This window comes from Lathamus discolor, chromosome 17, assembly GCF_037157495.1.
Source record: "Lathamus discolor isolate bLatDis1 chromosome 17, bLatDis1.hap1, whole genome shotgun sequence".
Taxonomy (NCBI): Eukaryota; Metazoa; Chordata; class Aves; order Psittaciformes; family Psittacidae; genus Lathamus; species Lathamus discolor.
The window spans coordinates 4,139,070-4,160,893 of record NC_088900.1 but is presented as its reverse complement, the minus strand read 5'-3'; the positions used below and the strand labels follow the sequence as shown (position 1 = coordinate 4,160,893).

Sequence of the window (21,824 nt, the reverse complement as noted above, 5' to 3'; positions counted from 1 at the left end):
GGAACAGAGCCATAGTTGATACAAATCAGTGTTGCTCTCTCTGAAGCAAAATGGATGAAACCCGTTAGAAATGGTGAGGAGGGGTTCCATCTGTGCACAGGAAAGACACAATGGGCTTGTTCCTTGGTGGCAAGCTGCACTCGCGTTGGATTTCCTCCCCAAACCATAGGCTGCACCTTACCTACGATGAGGCGCTCTGTGTCAGGAAGCTGCTTGAAGAGTTTCCTGAAGTCTTCATTCCGCTGTTTGTAAGTTGGACTCAACACCTGCAAATAACAGAGTGCCTGTTAAAGAGAGGGGCAGGCACGAGCACGGAGAAACGGAGTGGGAAAACGGGAACACCTTGGTAAGGAGAAGGGGGATCAGATGCACTTACAAAGCGTGAGGCTAGGAGCTCCCACCACAGCAGACACACAGATGGGAGGATTTGGGGTTTAGTGCATTAAGAGGGAAGAGGAGGAGAACCTGATTTGGAAGAGCAAGTACAGAGTAGAAGAGCTATACCCACATCAGAGGTAGCAAAAAGGAATCGTATGGAAGCTGTGGCTGCAGGAGAAACCTCTTTTCCTCCAATCCTACACTGCACAAAGTATGACATATGTTTGCAGTGCATCAGTTTGCCACCAATCCCCAGCTCTCCCGGGAACAGCGCAGCAACACAGGAAATGGGTGCTTTAGCAGAGCTGCAGCCCTGCCAAGGGGACTTGAACAGTCACTGTCATCAAGAGCTCAGGAATACTGCAGTCATCCCATTCCTCTCCCCATCAAGTCAGTCAGTGAACCACAACTACCCACTGTGCACCAAGAACACTCCTACGGGGCTCAGAAGATCCTCTCACAGGGACTCAGCCGTGTTTCGCACTCATTCTGCAGACACTTGGCCTCACGGTGCTATTAACTGGAGGGGGCCCAGGAGCTGGCTTCTCTCTGGTGTTTATTACCCTATAACGTGCCTCTGCCCATGTCAGACCCCCCTGCACACCATGCCCACGCTGACAGCTGCTCAGAGCAGCCAGGGCATTTTCTGAAGGCAGAGCTGACCAAAATACACACATCCAAACGCAGGAGACCCACATCTCCTACCTGATCTATCATGCTCTTTCTCCCACGTGTAGGGAAGGCAGAGTAACCTGGGCTACAACCTCTTCCCATCTCCACTTCCCTTCAACAACCCTCTCCTGTCTCTTCCAGCTGTGCAGTACAAATCTCCAAAGCGGAAAGGGAACTTCCCAGAAATCAAAGCGATTATAGAAGACAACTTCTAGTCAGAACATCTGGAAAAGATCTTGGTCAGAGATGGGCTCCAGCAAGAGCCCCAAGCCCAAGATTTCCTGGGACAAGCAGACAGGATGCAGGGGGAATAGAGATTACAATCAGCTCTGAGCTTTGGGTTCAGTGCATTACAGCAACCCAGCTTAGCAGCACAGTTTCATGTGGCAGGGTGCTCCCCTCCCTTCCCTGCAGTAAGGGATGCTCTGACCTACAGCCTGTACTACAACAGACACCTCAGCTCAGCACCAGAGCTTCTGTTAGTGACAAATCAGTTGGGTTTAGAGACACTCACAGCTGGAAATTCATCTGATCCATATTCTTGTGACAAGTCGACAAACCCGTCCAGGTCCCTCTGCAGACAGGGCAGCTCACGATCCAGCACCGGATCCCAGAGAGACCCACACTCCAGCAAGGAATCCATAGCACTCCCACTGCACAGCTCCCCGTGCTCCCAGTCAAACTTTTCCTGTTGCTGCTGTCACCGCTTCTTGTTTAGATTCAAAGTCAAAAGAGATGGAGCAGCTTGGCAGGGGTTTACGTGCCCTCCCCTATGCTCCTGCTCACATTCAGGTCGCCTGCCCTAGCAGGCTCTGTACATCTGAGAGAGGGTTTGCCCTCCAGAGGACTCTGCAGAAGCAGCTCATTGGGGTATACGTGCTGGCAGGCAACCTGGGCGCTCCTCTGCTCCAGCCTCACCACCTTCTTGCTGTGGGCATCCCTTGAAGCAGCACTGCAGAGGTGCTGGTAGCCTGAGCAATTCCAGGCAGGTCAGTGCAAGGCATGTGCAGCTCCCAACCAAGGTTCAATGCACAGGAGCTGGCAATTGATACAGCTCCAACCACCAGGACCAACAGCTCGGAGGCTTCAGCTTGGGTTTGTGTCCACCTTTTTCAACCAGAAAGCAGTTACTCCCTTTCCTTCAGTGCCTCCTCTCTGTTCCCTCTCTGCTCCGAAAGGCAGCTCCCGGTCTTTGTTACAGCTTCTCATGGAAGGATCGGGTGGGGAAGATCCCGAAAGACTCACACATGCTTTAAGTCACTGTAGCTGGGTAACGCTGTCGGCCAATGCCCTGCAGTAACCCTGGCTCAGCCCTGCCTCCCAGCAGATGTTTCCTGTAATGGAAAGTTGCTGGACAGAGTGTGCTGGGGGCGGCGCGAGGGGAGTAAGGAGAGACCGGTCCAAAGAGTATAGCGATGAGCAATCAGGCATGTGAGACACACACAGCTAGGAATCCTAACGGCTCCGCTATTCCTATGTGTGCTTCTGAGCCCCCTCAAAAAGCACAGCTCTTTCTAGGCTTCATCCATTATCAGGTCACTTTGGAAATGCAGGACTCCAGCAACAGAACTCCCTGCAGGTCCCAGGATGATTGCTTGGAGCAATGGAACTCTCTACACCCCTCTGCCCCTAGTCCCCAGCCTGTCCATCTCTGCTCAAGTTTAGAAATGAATAGGTAAGCATCCACACTATGGCACCAGTGCTGCTCAACCACGATGCAGAATCCATGGAAATGAGTATCCTTAAGTAAATCCTCATCCTTCCTAACAAACTGGGCACACAGATCTCAGAAACCAAAACACCAACCAACCAAGCCTATGCAAAGCCACTGTGTCATTCCAGGGCCAATGACTGCAGTTTGCTCCCTGACAAGAGCTCTCTCTGCTCAGACACACCACAAAAGCATTGCTAGTGCTAGACAGCACACAGGTCTCCCCATTTAACTCTGCCAGAAGGAAGCAGTGCATCCATCTGCCACCCAATGATGGGGGAACAACAAGCCTGGGAAGGACAAACAGTGAGGATTAGAGACATCTGTGAGGCACCTGCATTGCTTTACTGAATGGCCCTATTTGGTGGAAACTGTTCATGGGATTACTTCCAAAAAAGAGCCCACCAGGATGCTTCTGTCTGCACATCCACCCACCTCTATCGCAGGGATGAATGACACAACTGATGGGAAGAGCTAACCTGGAGGTGGAGACAGCAAACATTAACTCTACTGCAAACAGACAGAGACAGGACAGGGTGGCACGGCGAGGGGGGAAACAGGGAGAAAAGGGTGACTCCCGACAGCAAAAGCTCCCTGTTAATACACAAACAGATCCTCCAACAGGAAACTTAGAGCAACTGTTGCTGGGGGATGGAATCTGACAGCACGATAACTGGGATAGGTACAACCTGGTTCAGCACAAGCCACAGAAAACAGGAGAGATGGAAGGGGCAGGGAGAAAAGGGGGAAGGAAAACCTTATCTGCTTTGCACAGCTGATGGACTTAATGTTAACTCTTTAGGGAATTAGATTTACATTGCTTCCGGACAACAGGAAAACTACTGGAAAAGGACAGCATACATTCCCCCTCTGACAGCAGTTGTGCTATGCTGATTAATGCAGCAAAGAAGCTGGCCACCTGCCCCACAGCATTTGCTCCAAACCCAGTCTGCTCTAAGAATAACAGTTCTAAACCAGAGCCTCTGTGTCTGGAGTTCCTCACTGAAGGCACTGAAGTCACCCTCAGGGACTTCTTCCCACTGTGAGTGAACCTAGCCAGCCCAGTCATGGTCTGCTCTCCCACCATGAAGACATGGACACAGAGCAAAGCTTGAGCATTTGCTCTCAAACTGATGCTGTTTTCTAAACCTCACACCTGGACCAGTTTGTGTTTGTCCTCCAGAAGGCAAAGCAGAGAAAGCACACCAAGACCAAGCCAGGGCTGGGCTGCCAAACCAACCCTCAGTTCACCCCTTTTCTCCCACTCCTCAATCTGACAGGGATGTCAATCCCACAAGCAGTAGTAGGATCAAAAGGAGAACACATAAGGTGAGAGAAGTTGGTAGCATCTTGAGGAAAAAGTAGACAAAAAAGGCATCCAAGAGAGGGAAAAGGAAGGGTTCCAACTGCCAAAGAGGACAAGGACCAATTGCCGATGCTACAAGGACAAGAAGAGCAGTTAAAAGCAGCAAAACCTAAAGTAATCTTAGGAAACTGGCTTTCTGACCACTGATGCTCTAAGGACCCTTAAGGACTGCGTGTTCTTTGAGGCAAGGACTGTATTTTGGTTTGTATTTATACAGTGACAGTGCTGAACCGGCACAAAGACCAATGTGGAGAGTGTTTGCTCTGAGCATAGTGAAGCTTTATGTAAGATCAAAGCGGTGCAAAGTGAATAAAGGAAATCATAAGGGGTAGCCTGCACAGATTCATTTCTAGAGCTGCTCTCAGTGGGGAAAGGAATGGAAGAACCAGAATGGTCCAAACGCCAGAATAATCCTGCCTGGAAAGAGCTGGCAAGGAAGGGAAACCATATCAAGGAGATCCATTAGCACATTTGTAATGGTAATAATACTGCCAAGTAGGATTGACTTTGACTGCCTTCCTGGAGTTTGTGGCCCATCTACATTGCTGCTTTTATCTGGCCAGAATGTCTCTACTGATAGAAAATGGCTTGGTTTTGTTTGCTAAAGGAAAATAATTGGGGGGGGGGGGAACCACAAAAAATGCAGCCAGTGCTTACTCTCCGGATGTACTGTCTCTCATGCTGAAAATATATGGAGGAAAAACAAGAGAACAGAAAGATAAGATAGAGAGAACATGAAAACACAAGAGACCCACAGAAGCAGACCACAGCAAAGCATCGTGCAGCAGGGTATGGGTCTCAGCAGCTACAGTAAAAGCAGTAATAGCAAAAGTCACCTTTAGCCATGGCCACAGATTCGCATTTTTGCCCAATCTGCCTCACTCCCCTCTCTGCCACATCTCCACTAGTCTGACCTACCGTGGTTTATCCTTCATTCTTAATGCCATTGCCTCCATGCTTCAATCTGCTCCCGAGAGCATTGCCTTTCCTGTCCTTGCTACTATCCTGGTGCTGATTATATACAGCAAGTAACTAAGTCTGCCTCTCATGCCTCTGTCAAACCTGAATCAGCCAAAGTCACTGGTTCTGATGTCTACAGGAACATTCCATGCTGCTGGACATGGAACGGCTGCTGCATTTGCCAACTATCTACTTTAGAGCACTCGAGCCATGAGGGTTTAACTGTGCAGAACGACACCGACGGTGGGAATTAGCACACTGTGTACTGACAGCACTGCCACCCATGCTTGCAGAATGAAAACAAGAGCAAGGCAGAAGCAAAAGAGAGTTTTGCCATAGTTTTTTAGAGAGAAAACAGCTCCTCTCTCGCCCCACACCACCCTGAGAGGTGCAATGGGTTTGCAGGGTGGCAGCTCTGTCCGTCACGTCAGGACCAACGCTGCTGGGAAACAGTAAGGTACAGGGTGTGGAGATCATCACAAGAGTGACTGACAAGACAAAGCTTGTGCTCTCTGTCTCTGGCATCCCTTCCCTCAGGATGCCAGTTCTGAGCCATTTCCGTCTCTTCTTCTTGGAAATGGTCAGTATGCCCCAATGCCATTGCAAAGCCCCTTTGCACCTTTCCCCCCACCCAGGTAACCCAGCCCGTATTCACCCAGGGACAAGAGAAACTGGAGTACTTACATTATACCAACTCTGGCTTTTCTGTAAGGACAAAATAAAAGAGAAGCATTAGTTAGCACAGAGATCTTAGGATCCAAAAGAAAGATGGACAGAGAAACTAGGTCCAATCTGGTTTGTATAAATAGTGAAGTGAAAGTGGGGTTAAACAGAAGATTTCAATGGTGTGGTCTAACAGTTATTTCCAGTTACAGGAACAAAGAACAAATCCAGAAGCACGAGTCCATCATAGGAAACAATTCAGGCTAACGTGTGCATGTCCCCATGCACGCACACACACAGACTGTGCTCCCTTCTGCAGAACAGCAGCATCCACTAGCAACAGGGGAGCTCCTCATAGTCATCATCAGCCATGCCTTTGAGAGGCTTCGTCCTTGCTGGCCAGGTAGCAAAAATCACATTGCACTGAAGGGACCCTGTGCGAATAAGCCCTTGAAGAACTACTAGGAGAGGCAGGGACACAGTTTGACTCACAAAAGCCATCCAGCAAACTTTCAATAGCATCTTAAGTTTTAAAAAGGAGCCAGGAAAACTGCTGAGAAGGAGGGAAAAATCATAGAAAAACTAAGCAAAACAAGAAAAGAGAGGCTGGGATGTATTTTTCCCCTCCAGAATTTCAGTGCGCAGTGTTTTGCATCATTTCGCATGTGAATTTGTTTGTCTTTATCATGGCATTTCAGATGGTTTGAGAGGACAGGCCGCACGGCACACTGGAGCAGATGAAAAAGCCAACTCGGCTTGGAAAGTCTCACTTGGCAGTTCTCAGCTGGAGGTGAGATTTATCTGCACAGAGAGAGCTTCACACTCCCACTCCAGTCAGGCTGGCTTTCCAATGCCAGGACATAGAGCAGCACTGGCAATACAGGCATCCCCCATTTTAGGGTGGATTTACCCGAGGGCAACGAAGCTTGGGAGCCCTGTAGCCTTTTACTACTACATGGCTGTGCCCATTCTTCTCCCCCAAGCAGCAATGCATGTCCACATTGCACATGGGAGAGCTGAAGCTACACAAGGACAGAAGCAACATTTCACTGCATTTCTTTCTTTGAAGCCATCTTGCTTCTGACCCTTGGACTGGGAGTGTTTGTCACCCAGTTTGGAACATCAAGGGAAACGGACTGTTCCCCAGCTTGTAGCAGAGCCTGGGGAAGCTTTACTCAGAGTTAAGCTCACGTTCACAGAGACACAGAACTACCTGCACTGGGAGAGCCCACAACAGGACCAGTGATGTACAGGATGTTTAGAGGAAAGTAAGTACCAAGTGTTAATGAGATCAGATTGGACCAGAGATTTCTATGTAGACATGGGGTTGCTTACGCTGCTCTTTCTTTACCTCCCCCTGCTTTCAGTTCCCTCTGTTCCCTATATGCCACTCCCGCAGACAACCTTACTGGCATCCGGATCTCATTCCTGAAGGAGCCCTTGCAACCTTGGGCATTGCCGCCAGTTTCATCGCACTGGTTTCTAATGCAGAACCCCACAGTAACACAGTATGTGCCACAGGCCAAAATACTGGAGTCTGGTGTTAAAAAGAACACCCCTAAGGCCTTTCCCCAGATCCTGGGGATAGGATATGAACCGAATACACAGTATGGCTGATTAACTAACCAGAGGAGTTTCCTTTTACTTCCTACACTTTTCCATACTTGGCCATACCCTCCATTCATAAAGGGTCTGGTTGAAGTCATCCTTCTTTGTATGTAGGACATGGAAAAATGCCTTCTGGAATTCAGCCTGTACTAAAAAGAATTGGGGGAATTAATCTTAAACCATATACACACCACCTTGTCTGAGATGGGAGTGGTTTTCCTGCAGATCTGTTCTGCCATCTGTTTGCCTTAATGAGCAAAAGGCATAGCTCACAAATTCCTGGGGGGAAAGGATTCATAATCAAGCTATAATTGGCATAGACAAAACAGAGACACCGCTATCGCTGTGTCTCCTGAATCAGGGTGCACATGCTGTGGTGTCAGCACACTGCAAAAGGATTTCATCCCCCTCTGCTGCATTCACTGCAGTAACTCTTTTTGGCCCCTTGCATTTGAATGTCCCCAAACTTCAGCTCCTCTGTAAAGCAGCTCTGCAGCTCCTCCTTTCTTAAGCTCTTCCACACAATTATATTGACAGCCAAGCCTCATCTTTTGCCTCCACTCAACATAAGGAGATTCCTTCCCACTGACCTCTGTTTTGCAGGTAAAACAGTCCAAAGAGAAGGGAGGCTGAATCCTTATATCTATCTTCAATATTATTTACCTTCTTTTTTAACTCACTTTGAATATAGGGGATGTGAATGATGAAAACCAATAGACAGTGTAATGAAGGGGGAAAAAAGAAAGAAAAAGGAAAAACATATTCTTACTTTGAGCAGGTTAAGTCTGTCATACTGGAAAAAGAAACCATAAGCATTAGAACTGAAAAGAGAAAAGAAATACGTAACAGAGGAATGGAGTTGCACACAGAAGAGGAGAAGATGTAAGTGAGTTGCAGAGACGATGCTACCGGCACCGATACCAGAGTTCACAGTTACATGGTGGCCGTAACCAGGAAGAACTTGAGGAAGGCAAAATATGGGGTATCTTCCATGAGCCTTTAATTAATATAGTGTTGCCTCTAAATCTTCATAGGTTAATGGTATTGTATATACTGCTATGGAAGATTACAGCTTTACAGTGCGAATAGGAAGCAGTGGATCACACATACAAAGTTCAGCCTGCTAACTTGATGCCAACAGAAGTTGCCACCTTTCAGCATTACTGGGAGCAGGATCGCAACTCACTCCTACTACTTCCAGGGGAATGGAAACCTTTTCCAAGTGAATGACGTGCCATAGAGCTCTCTAAGTATCCCTAAGTCCATTTTACAATTGGGAAAACAGAGGCACAGAACCAGGGTGAGGGTGGAGCTTGGAACAGATTCCAGAGCCCTTTCTCCTGACCTTCTTCCAAAAACTATGCCATTCACCTCACTTCTAAATCCCTGTGGCCATGTAACTGAAAGAAATTGATAACATTTATTCCTAAATCCCTCACCCTGGTCCAAAATGACCAGTATTTCATCACCTACTACCTATAGGGGGATTATACCACCCAGTGGCAGGGGTAAATGAGAAGACACAGCCAAACTCTTCTCATAATCGCACACTGAAAGGACAGGGTGCAACAGTCATAAGCTGCAGTAACGGAAATTCTACTCGGGTAGGAGGAAAAAGCCTGCTCCCAAGAGTGATTAAGCACTGGAGCAAGGGCTCGATGAGGTTAGGAGACCTCCAGTCTTGGAGCTCTGCACAATGTGGCTGGCCAAGACTACAGACCAACCTGTTCTAACCACATCAACCCTGCTTTGAAGACAAGAGACCTTCTGAGCAGACCTAAACTGTTGTACAGTCTGCAGGGGCTACATCAAAACTCACATTTCCCCCTAACCTTGTATTTATCCTCAGCGTTCATTATTAACTATAGATAGTGGGAAGAATCTGAAGGATTTACAAGGGGAAGGAAATCACTTTTAACAGTGAGCAGAAGAGTTGAAAATACATATTTCATTGCCGGCTGTTAGCAAAAAGGGGGGTTTGTTACTAAGTTCAGAAAGCAGCAGTGTTTGCCAGTAAAAGCCTAATGCTGACACAGGCCTGTCGGTGGTTTGGTCCATGCCACATAATGGACACTATGGCAAAGCTCTTTCTCCAGGACAGATTTCCTGGAGATGTCATCCAGTGCTTAAAAACTCCTGGCGAAGCGCTCCCTCTGATGGCAACGCTGCAGCACGACAATTGACACAACAGACAAAAGAGGGCAGGGGACTTCAAGCAGATATGTCAGCAATTGTATAAACACAGCATCAAACTCATGGGCTCAAGCTGGTTCATTTCATTAGCGAGACAGGCTGGAAAACGAGACCACTCTTCTTGACGGGTGGGGAGAGGAGAAGAGGCTGAGAAAGGAGATGTTAACATCTTAGGCTCTCTGTTCCTAACCTCTCCCTGTCTTAATGATACCATCATAATCTGTGTGAGGAGAATCGGGGGTCATTACACCCGAGATTCCTCCCTTATACCAGAGAAAGCCACCTTGGGGAGCACAGAGAAGACATTGACACAGCTTTAGGCTCACCTTGTGCACAGCTTTAGGCTCACCTTGTGCACAGACCATGGTAAGCGAGGCAGCAGGGCTCTGACACAGGCTTAGGGAGGTGATGCCCAGGATCCCCTTCCCTCTGTGCGCTGTCTTCCTCGCACTGGAACTCACCTTGAGGTCCACTTCCCACTTGTTTCTCTAATTCTCTTAAAGTTGTTGGGGTTTTCCTCTCATCCTCATGTGCTGTTCATCACAGTACCACTATGCATCCATTTGACGTATACAGCACTCCCTACCAGTGTTCTTCCCATCAGAACCTCTCCTAACAAAGTTCTTCATAGCTTAGGCAAAGCACCTCCAGCTTACCACGACCTGTCCTGACCCACACACCTCTACTCACCAGCAATCCCTTCAGGACTCTTTGCTACTCCAGACCTGCATCTTCCATACAGCTTCTTTCACACTGTTGTGGTTTAAGCTACAGTTACCAAGCACAAGACAATCTGTCTAATAAAAGACATAACAAAGCTTCCAGCAGACACCAGCAAACATGCAAGGTCAGGCTGGATACAAGAGGCACTATGACTAAGGAAAAACAGTAAGGCAGCACTGCAGGCTTCACTGCTCTCTGAGAACTTGCCTAGAATGAAACCTAAGGCATCAACAGGGGAAAGGCCAAGGCATAGATTCCGTGGATTATGAAGCCATCCAAGCCATTCTGGTTTTAACTTGCCTTGTATACATGTGGAAATGCCAACAGCCTGGCACGGTATCCAGTAAGCATCCCATCCGCATTTCTGGTTGGTACACTCTTCTGAGGGTAGCATAGAGATGCGAGATCAATCTCAAATGATCTTATCTCCAATCCAAGCACCCACAGAGGGATCTTCTACTTATTACCTTTGAGAGCGAGCCCATGAATTCTCACAATTCATTTGGGACAGGTCTGTTCTAACAGGTTTAAGCTGGATTCATTTGAAATCACTGATCTTTAATATTTTACATCACAGAGGGAAGCGTGCGAGGGCAGTAAGCTGAGATCACTGGCTACAGAGCTACCATTCATCATAAAAAGCAAGCAAGAAGTTGTGGGGATCAACTCTTGTTTCTGGAAGGCATAAAGTAAGACAAGAGGAAAGAGAAGGGATTACAGCACTGTCAGCCTACCAAAGCCAGCAGATTTCTCCCTGGCAAAGACAGCAGCTCACTTCCAGGGGGAGGGAAAGCAAACCTTAAAACAAAGGCTAAAATTAGTCAGAAGTAATTGAAGGAATGCGATGAACAGGCCAGCTCTCACACCATGTGCGCAAATATTAACGAGATCCCAGTGATATAAGTGAAACCAGCTTCAGCTACAGGCACGGGGCTGAGCTCTTGCTGACATTCTCACAGCCGCACCAGGAGAATGCCTTACTGGGGTCACCGCTCAGTACCACGGGGAGGGTTTCTGAGTGATGAGACAATTCTACAGTGGGGGACAGGAGAGAAAAAAGAAGGCTTACTTTGGAGAGGCGCTTGTGTGACTTAATCGGAGAGAAAGCATGCAGGAATGAAAAGAGAGAAATTAAGGAAAGAAGAAAAATTACCTCGCAAATCAAGAGAAGGAAAACCCACAAACCCAACAGAAAACATTACACCCCCTTCCCTTTTATAAAGCCAAGCTTTATAGTCACCATGTTGATACGAATCGCACTCCCATGGCCTTAAATCACAGCAACTCATTTCTGTAACTCCCCCTTAAGTAAGGATGCCATTTCCCGGACAGTGTCCCCCAGCATGGCTATAACCACAGCATCCTGCCTGCCTCCCCTATGCATGGTTTTCCTTTGGGGACACACTGCTGGCATCGTAATGCCCGATGCTGTCATCCGGTCCTGCTGCCCTGCGGGGTGTTTGTAGGTTGCTGAGGGCACAGGAAGCAAGTCTGACCTCAAGGGCAACCTCAAAGCTGACAGGTCTTAAATGATCCATCTTGAGAAAACTCTTTGCCTGCTCTTTTTAACTCCCATACTCTCCCCATAGCAGTGTGTGATCAGTTCAGCCCACTGAACATGGGCCAGTGAATCCCATTTCCTCTGCTGGCAGTGACCACAAAGGGAAGTGGATGAACACTTCTCGTGTGCGACAGTGGATGAAGACTTCTTGTGTCCAGCACTAGATCGGGGAAAGATCTAACAACTCATTTCACATAAGCCATCAGAATGATACCTGTGACACCATGAAGTTACTCAGGCTGAAATATTTCACTTTAAAACACTGGAAATACACATGTAACTAGCTTATAATATGCCACTCACATGAGGGTTATAATCAAAGGTTATATTTGGCTCCCATGTGTGTTTCAACAGGTCCCATTTGCTCACAGATAGAGTCACCCAACCCTGCTCCTCAGAACAGCAAAGACAAGGCTGTTTCAAATACGGTCCAAAAGACACAGTATCTTTCTAGGGAAAATATCATCTGCCCTGGCCAAGACACTCAGAATACTGCACTGATAGGATGCAATGCGCAGAGGATTGGCCAACTGATTCTATGCAACTTGAGCCTTATCTCCAAACAGGGCTTAGGACTGGAGAAATGCGTGGGCCCTTTCTAAGCTGTCTGCACAGAGGAACCTATATTTGTTCCATCACCCTTCATGTTCCAGATTATAAAAACCGCTGATTTTCAAGGTCTTTCTCAAAACCACAGAGCCTCCCATAGAAACAGGGTCCTGACTGCAAAATCATTAGCCTACATAAACTGTTACGGAGCTGCCGTACAAGCCACCAGCAACTCATGGATGCTAAAAGGATGCTAGAGCTGTGCCAAAATATGACCTATACAAATGGCTCCCTGTTCGGAGAATCTCCAGAAGGATGATGAGGGAAGAAAGAGGAAAGTTAGCTACAGGGGAAAAGGCACAGGACAAAGCCAGTGTTCTGCTTTAGAGGTTTTAGAGCTGGGGACACATGCACATCTTGCCCAAAGGCATTTGCTCGCTGCTCACCTTGGAGTTCTTGGCCCCGCTGCGGCCTGACTGGGAGGAACAGCTACGCTGTACACCCTGCTCCGGCGTGGAAGGGGATTTGTCTGACGAGTGGTCCGAGCCTTTCTCCACCATGGCGTCTCCTTGGGAGTCCTGCGGCGTCGGGGACCGGGAGCGTTTGCGCAGGATCGGGGAGCAGGCAGGCGTGCTGCGGTTGGAGTTACTGGCAGTACTACGGAGACAAAGGAAGAAAGAGCAGGGTTAATGATCTTCAGCTCAAACCAAATGCAACTGTATCCATCCTTGAGGTGGAGCATCGCTCACAGATATCTCCACCAGCACAGCGGACAAATCTGGCTTCCCAAAGCGATGCGCCCAATGCCACGCGTAGGACTTATGTCCTCAGTGAAATTAGGCTGTAGGCAGTTACCATTTACCAGTGGCAAAGGGAACTACAACGGCTTGCCAGTGTCTTTCTCCACCTACTCTTCAATTCATCTGACCACAGAGAATGAACTCATTCTCTCCTGTCAGCTCTGAGGGTTCAAAAGGAGGATCTGAGCTTAGGAAACCTAAACTTGCTCTCAAAAGCAAAAGAGGTATCAGTGTGTTCTCAGTAGAGTCCACTCTTAATAGGGTCCCACTATGTCCCTCCTTTATTTTATTCCAGCAAGTGTAACTAGACTCAACAGGATGCACAAAAATGGAACCATGTCTCTTAGGAAACACTCCATTAAAGCTCATCAAAAACGATGGGGCGCTGGGAGGGGAGTCATGATGACAGACACCACAGTCATGATTTCCTGTATCTAACCATCCTTTCGCACACCAGTTCGAATTGGGCATGGAAATGCTTTGCTATGACGTAAAAGCTTTCATGATTTAAAGAAAGAGAAGTTGCCCTTTCCTGCTGGGGAAAAGCAAGACCTGACAGAGGTTCACAGAAGATACGAAACATTTCGGGGAATGGAACTTCAGTCAATGCCCTAACACCTAAACCAGAAAGCCAGTTACATACGTATTTATACAGAACAGGAAAACTCAGATTTCCTCACTGTTCCTTCTCTTTTGATGCCTCTTCTTCCTGCCAGACACTTCAAAATACCACATGCTGCATCCATTTTTCCCTATGTAACTCATTTCCTTTAACAGCCACAACTATTTATGACCAGACCAAACATCTTTGAGGCCTTCCCTGCTGGTATTGTTCAACTCTGCAACCTGCAGGTCACAGTGGAACCTGGGCTGATCCAAGGATGAACTTTGTGCTAACTCTGCCATGCTGAGTTGCTACTGTACCCTGTTATCTTCTGAGCGTTCGAAAGCAAAGCCACATCTGAGCAAGGCAGAGGAGCAGGCAATAGGAAAAGGGTGAGGGAATTACAGCTGTAAGGGATTGAATTAAAGAAGTGAGTACAATTGAACTCTCGAGGGCTATAATTTAAGCCCAATTACATACAGCAAACCGAAGTTCACTTCTCACAATGGGATGTACAGTGGGGGAGTTGAAGCGGATTGTTTCCTCTCTGAAAACATGCCCGAGGTTTCCTTCATCCTCAGATAAAAATCACAGCCACCTTTTACCTCTGACGATGCCAAAACCATTTTACGCAGGTTAGTTTAGATAATGTAATACACTCCTTTATCGGGTTTGGTTTAGTACTGGATGAACTGGTCTCATGAATTACCCTCTATTTGGTCACTGTTTGTTTTAACACACAAGTGATGACACTTTCCCTAAACAAGTTGCAGACGGAACACTACAAAGCTGCTTACGCAAACATCAACGGGAGCCAATTCCACCCTCATACCAAGTGTAAGCTTATTGTGTGTAAGAGAAACACCAACAGCAAACTGTGTGCCCCTTTTCCTTGGTCAAGACACAGGAGCACTGAACACCAGCTCCATGTACAGCACAACTGTAGCAATAGTCAAGCTTTAATCCCTCCAAATGATGCCTGAAACTAAAAACTGAACAAAAGATGATCCCCAGAAATACAAGGCAAGAATCTGAAGCCAGCGTTCCTGAGTCACGTCCCACTGTGCTACATCTGTTTGAACAGACATACTCCTGTGAAACCTGGGTTTATCATGCACAATCTCCTTCTCATTTTCAGTTCATGTGAGTTCATACTCCCAAGTTTCACTCTTGAGTTTCAGCTTCACACAACTCTAACACAAACTAAGTTAAATTCAGCCAAGGTTCTGCTTTCTTTCAGGTTGCAAATATGAAAGAGCACTGAGTTTTTACTGTTTCTAAAGTAAAACGCAACATAACCAGTTACTGTACCAGCTGCACTGTGTGCATGTGAAACTCAGACCACTAAAAAGTTTGGTAGTCCTATTCAAACTGTAATCAAATGAGACAAATTCTACCTTCTGTGGACTGCAATAAGTACATTAATACCAGCTCCAATACACACACACAGGCATGGAAGATATAATCTCAGCTTTTACACTCTGAACACATACGTGCTCCAAACCAGCCTTAGCGTGCCTAGCACAGATGCAACTATGGAGGCCAATTCAAGCTGTATCACCCATGGTCTTACAGAGCTCCTCAGTCATGCTGAGTAACCCATGCTGATGCAGCTACACAGGAGCACCATCAGCACTAACTCCCTTAAAGCTGGCATGTATATGTTTGTCCAGGTTCAGTTCTCACTGCTGTAGCCGTAGGCTTTGATGCCAAGCACAATCTAAGGCACCCTCTGGTCTCCCAGCTTCATTTTCCAATCACTGAGCATCTCTGGCATGCTTTAACAATCTCAGTCCATCTGTACATATAGTGTTAGATATGTATGAATTATCACCTTAGCAGATAGGGAAAAACAGCTTCAAGGGTGCCTTCTTAGGTTTAAGGCAGGAGAGCTGATCAAATTCAGGTCTGAATCCACCTCACTATCTGATGACTGGGCAACGCTGAGTATTTGTTATTACATGGAGGGCTCCATGCATGTGCACGCAATGAGGAATACGAGGATGGGCACAAAGCCCTCAAGCCTGCAGCTCCGTCCCACTCGCCTCCCCTTGCCCTGAGCCCCTAAAACTCCCTGCTCAGTCCTTGAAGTTTGAATCTAACCCAAGGCACAGCCATGACGAACGCTTTCTGCAGTTGCCATAGTGACCACGGCCTGCCATTGAACCAGGAATCAGCGCCTGAAATGCCAAAACGGCTTGACCCACTTTGAAATGAAATAATAGTAATAAATAATGCTTTACAGACCTAATTGACCACAGCGCATTCAGGGCCTCCCATACCCCCGCAGCGGAGCCTTTAGTAGATGCAACAGATTAAGTGAGGGACAGAACACAAACAAGCCCACCTAAGCAGCAGCCCTTTACTCCTAGGTGAAGGATATAGGGGATACAGGCAGAGTGTGTCTTCTTGGTTTATGTTCATACTGTGCCCAAGAGAAACAGCTCGTCTTATGATTGGAGCTGCAGTAAAAATAACATGAGAAAGCGTGCACATAGGAAAAGGCCAAATTCTGTTCAGTCACGTGGAGGACAAGCCTCAATATCTGAGCTTTTCTTTGGGTGCTGGAAAAAGAACGAAGATTGGCAATGCACAGACAAGCTACTTGGTTATACCCTACCCTGAACACTCCACAAAGCAAGGATGTAAGGCAAGACAAAGAATACAAACTTCCTCTTCCAACGGAGTATCTATCTCCTGTAAGGATTTGAACCAGCCAGTGAACAGTGACTTCAGCGACCAGAAGCTTTTGGGAATGGCTGCAGTCTGTATTCCACAAGCTACGCCTGGGGTTCTTACAGCTATAAAGGAATCCTGAGGACTCTGCAATGCTTTAATGGAGAGCTCAGCAAGAAACTTTGAGTCTGTTACATGAATGACATTCAAGCATCCCTGCACTGACATGAAAGTCTGTCCATCCTACCAGATCTGCAATAATCACCCTGCCTGCCACTACAACAGAGCCTGCTCTCCTCTCAGGTAGGAATGCACACAGTAAAAAGACACACAGCACATCCATTTGAATCTGCCAGTTGCAGGATGTGAACTAAAATAATCACTGCATTGTGAAAAACCAAAGGATTTGTTACAAGGGCAGCTCATGTGAGCAAGTGGCAGATTCTGGTACATGATGCTCCCACCTTCATCGTGTTCACCAGCTTCTCAGGCTGCAGAAGCACATTGATGACACCATTTCCTGCAGTGTATTTCTAGCCCCCTCTGACTTCCTCGGTTTGGAAAGCTACTCAGCAGCCTCCAAGTCTGGCACAGGTCTCAAGAGAACTTAACTTTACAAGAGTAAATGTGCTTCAGTTGCTTGCGTCTCCCTGCAGCCCAGAGCACCTACCTGACAGTAAGCTCTTTAAGGCCCAGAAATGGGGTTACCAACAGCATTGCAAATGTTGGGCTTAATTCTATAACCAGCTGAGCACTACATGCCTCCAAAACAGCAAAGAACTTCAGCATATATTGACCTCTGCTTGTCTGAAATCTGTGCAAATAAAGTCAAGCCTGTGCTTACATGCTTTCCTAAAGAAGAGTGAGGGAGATCCTCAAGCATAAAACAGAGCTCTACTGATAAAGCAGGAAAAGCTGCAAGGTCAAGAAGGCACCTCAAGCCTGGATGTAGTACAAAAGGAGTTAATTCTTCTCAGAAACAGCTAGTAAAGGGGTTCATTAGACGCCTACAAAGATACTTTTCTGTGGTACAGTCTGACATCAGTGGAAAAAGATGAGATTCAGAAACTCATTATGCAGTCTACCAAACAGCAAGCAGATGGTAACAACTTTTGATCATCACCAACCTACACTCACTTCAAATTGATAATCCAAGAATGAAAACCTCCATATATCCTCCAGCAATTCCCTGGGCTTGGCATGGTTCTACAAGCAATAACAAAATGCTATACTTATATTACATCTCCCAGTAAAAAAGACAGAAAAGCAAGCATTACATTAAAAAAAGCAGTGATACCTGGAGGGCTATAGAGAAACTGAGCAGTGTTTCATGGCAATTGCTTTAAAAAGGATAGTGGGAATAGCATAATTTCTGCTTGTTATTTAAACAACTGGTTTTTAACAGAAAACTCCATCCTTGTCAAAGATTTACTGTGATTGTTCCAACATTTCAGAATGGTGCCCTCCTCCTATGGCATTCAATAGCATCTTTACATATTCATGAGGCAAAATTAATGCAATTATTATGCTCGAGGGGATTAGCAAATCACTGCAAGCATTAGGAAGGAATTTGCCTTCTGCCCATATACAGCACTGCAAGGTTGGTCAAATGTATTATTAACAATGTCATTGTCTGTCTCTGAACCATCTGATACTGGTTACCACTAGAGACAGACTATCAGCTCTGATGGACAAATAGCCTGATATCTTACAGAAGCTCCCACTGTGCTGCATTTGAAACAATGCCTCCACCTCTCCCTTTTTACCTGGAGCTATTGCAAATCCCAATCAAAAGTTGGAAAATGTTGTCAAAATAGAACAAGACAGATCTTAATAATACTGTCCAACAACGGAACAGCCCTGATTTAGGGAGGATCATTAATCTGCAGAGAACCAACACGTGCTACAAATCATGCACCAAACCCCTCCATCACCCCCGGATTAATACAGTTCCACTTGCTCTGGTGGAAGGCAAACCGCATGGAACAAAGCATGATGGATAATACAATGAAACCTGGAGAGAAATTAAGGGGAAATAATGCAAAATGAGAATTTCACATCCCTCTGAGGCTGATGGTATGTCTCAGACATGGCCCCAACACGGTCACTCCGTCTGTGGCTGTACTTCTAAAGAAGGAACAGATATGGGCTTTGTTTCCTCTCCTTTCCACCACAATGCCAATGGCTCCTGTAATTAACAGCAAGAATGGCAATAGCTGATGCTCTCTTGAAAATCTCAGAGCCCAGAGTTTGGGATAAAACAGAGCTTTCGAGTTCTTGTTTATAATTAAACACAATAATGAAGGACAGTGTTAAACCATCCCTGATGTGAAGGAAAGTTTGAAAACTCGACAGCTCAAAGAATAAAAAGTGAAGTTAAAATAAATCTGAGCATGCTTATTTTAAACCTCATTATCTGCAAAATCCCTCAATGGTTTGGAGATGCATTGCTGCTGTTGCACATCGGTCCATCTCCGTTGTTCCCAGGGAGAATAATGCAATATAGCACTAAATAGGTAGTGATAAAGAGCCATGCTCATTTTGGATGAGGATATATGTATGATACACCTTCTAGATTACCTCAACAGCAGCAAAAGCACTCTTCCCTTCTGCCTGTCTCCTGCTATAACATAGCAAGGCTATGAGCATCCCAGGACTTCGGCCCCAGCACAGGTAGCATCTCCCTCACCACATTCCAACCTTGTGGCAGGGTTTTCTTAAACCACAGATTAAACATCTAGCGAAGCCTCACACCACATCTTATCAGCGACAGAGCGGGGGTGGACAGGGATATTGAGTATCTGGGGAGTAGAAGACAAAGCCGGAGCTGCACAGCTTCCCACTCATTCCTGCTGCTCATCAGCATCAGCTTTCATAAGTTAATGGAAGATGCTGTAATCGTCAAAGCTGGGACCAAATCGATTTCTTTTGTTCATCTCTTGATGCTTCATCCCTTTACCACTGTGAAAACAACGATGCAACAGTTTCACAGCCCCTCGCCCTGATAGCCTCCATGCAATCCCCCCCCCCCCCAACCATACAGCGTCCAGCTGACACTTAAAACCAAAGAGGGTCAAGGGATACTGAGAAGAGCCAGTCACCCTCAGTGCTGGAGTCACACACAGCCCTCTGTCCTGAGGACCTGGTTCAGGCTTGTCCCCATACACAACATATTCTCTCTCGCTTCATCCAGCTTTCTGGTTTTCAGTGGCACAGACAGTTGGAGGCTTCCCTTGGCACAATGTTGGGCATCCAAAGTTACTGCACCGAGGTAAAAGACATCTCTGAGATTCCGCTTGAAGTTTCCTTCCCACTGAGCCAAAACCACAAGCTCCATCCTAAATCTACCAGCTTCAAAAGGAGTTCTCCTGCATATGCATGTGATTTAATGAAGCAAGGGAATAGGAATATATCCTCTGTACTGAATCAGTGCTTTCCATGACAGACAGGACAATGCTAATCGCCAGTGATCTGAATAACAGCAACTCTTTAGTGAATGGGGGTTCAGCAGATTTTCACTGCCTATAAGCATCCCCCATTTCCTACTGCCAAAACCCGAAGCCACCTGTATAGGCACTGGAGGACAGCCTAAAACAAGCAGCACAAAACAAATCCCACCCCTCCCCATCACTTCAAACACACAAACAGAGCGAGGAACGCAGAGCAGAAGCAAGGCATCAGTGTGCATGCTCCGAGCCCCTTTGAGAGCAGGGGAGCACATGGGCAAACAAATACCCCATCTTCCTGCAGCGGCTCCAGCTGCCCTCCGTGACGCATCGCCTGTCCCTCCGGCATCAACCCCCTTCTGCCTCCCTCCATAGCCCCAGCTGCTGTGAGAGCAGTAACTGCCCCTTTGGGGACGGGGGGATGGAGGAGACAGCAGGCGTGAACGGAAAAGGAGGAGGGGTGAGGGGAATGGAAGCTGAAAATGCACACAACCAGCTTTGCCCATCGGTGGTTTCGAACAATCAAAAAGGCTGCTTTAGCAATTCCACTGTGGGAGAGGTAGGGTGCGTGCACGGGGGAGAACAAGGGGGGAAAGGAATCAGCCTGTGGAAGGGAGAAGAAACGAAGCATCTCTGCAACATGATGTCACGCTGTCTGCTTTCAAGTCCCCCAAACAGAAAGGAGCAGCAGCGGCAACCAACATGGACTCCAGATTTAATCTGCCTTGAAAGCTTATGTCTCCGGTGGTAGATTTGCTCGGCAGACCTGTGCCGAGCACAGCACGCACGCCCCTTCCACACACATCCATGCACACACGGCACATACAGACGCGGAGGGGAGAGGAAGAGAGGCATCAGCAGAAGGAACAGGAGAGTAACACTAACCTGGTAGCCATTAGGGACCGTAGTGCAGCGCGGAGCGGCTAGGAATTCATTCATTCATGCACTCGTGCGTGGCGAGGGGCGAGCGAGGGTGGGCCAGCGGCGAGGTGGGAGGGTACTCACCTCCTGCACCATCTCAGAGCCCTTCCCGAAGGGAACTGGGAAACGGGGGGTGCAAGGGGCTCCTCACGGGGAGCCCCGTCCCTCAGCATCGTGCTGGGGCTCCTGCCATGGCTCAGCCTCCCTTCCTCCCTCCCCACTCTGTGTGCTGATGGTGCTTTGTGTGGCTCGGCCCCTGCCGTCGCTGCTGGCTCTTTCACACGCGCACAGCAGCACACACACGCGTGCGCACGCAGACAAGAGCTGCTGCTTTACATAATGCAGCCCCCTTCATGCCTTCATTATTCCCCTTCTCCAGACACAACAGTGTGTGGGGGGGGGGACCCTGCAACATCTCCCCAGTGCCCCCCCCGTCATACCTGCCACTTTCAGATGCCGCCCATCAAGGCTGGCAAAGCCGACAAGCGAGGATCCTACAGGTTGAGGAGACCGTCCTCATCCTCGCTGCGCGCACACCGGCCCATTCACGCACATGGGAGAAAGTTTGGAAACCTGGGAGCGTGTCCATGCAGGAACAGTAGGGGAAATTAAACCCTAATTAACTGGCGAAGTGGATTATCTAAACCGAGTTAAACACCGTGAGGACACACTCGCTCGGAATTAAGGTGACCTCAACTCTATTTAGCTTGCTTCACCTAGAAACGTTCATTCGGTTTCATTCTTCATGCCTATCCGTGTGCAAACAGGCCTGGCATTTTAAAAGGCAGGTTATCAAGCCAAGTTTACAACCCCAGAGCAGCATTAGTATATGGTGTTTCATTAGGGGACATACACCTCGGTTTAACACCACACACCCACTCATGGACATCTTTATCCCAGAATAAGAAGGTTTCAGTCCCTCTCGAGGGCTCTCACAGTACAATATAAACTCCATAGGCTGAAGGATGGAGGGCCTTTCCCTTCTTTTGTTGC

At 47.4% G+C, this 21,824-nt stretch overlaps 1 protein-coding gene across 9 annotated transcripts in view; it reads right to left on the bottom strand.

Moving 5' to 3' along the window:
• GRAMD1B (GRAM domain containing 1B) overlaps positions 1-21,824 on the bottom strand; it is a 129,318-nt gene that overhangs the window by 11,433 nt on the left and 96,061 nt on the right. For 6 of the 9 annotated variants that reach the window (XM_065697347.1, XM_065697344.1, XM_065697342.1 and 3 more), the window contains 3 exons: positions 12,831-13,041; positions 5,772-5,792; positions 182-266 (listed from right to left, as the gene is read on the bottom strand). In XM_065697347.1, the coding sequence (XP_065553419.1) occupies positions 182-266; positions 5,772-5,792; positions 12,831-13,041 (317 nt within the window). Of the gene's footprint in view, positions 1-181; positions 267-1,564; positions 2,307-5,771; positions 5,793-12,830; positions 13,042-20,795; positions 21,100-21,824 lie in introns of those variants that run through there. The other 3 variants (XM_065697348.1, XM_065697343.1, XM_065697351.1) reach the window with 3 other exon arrangements.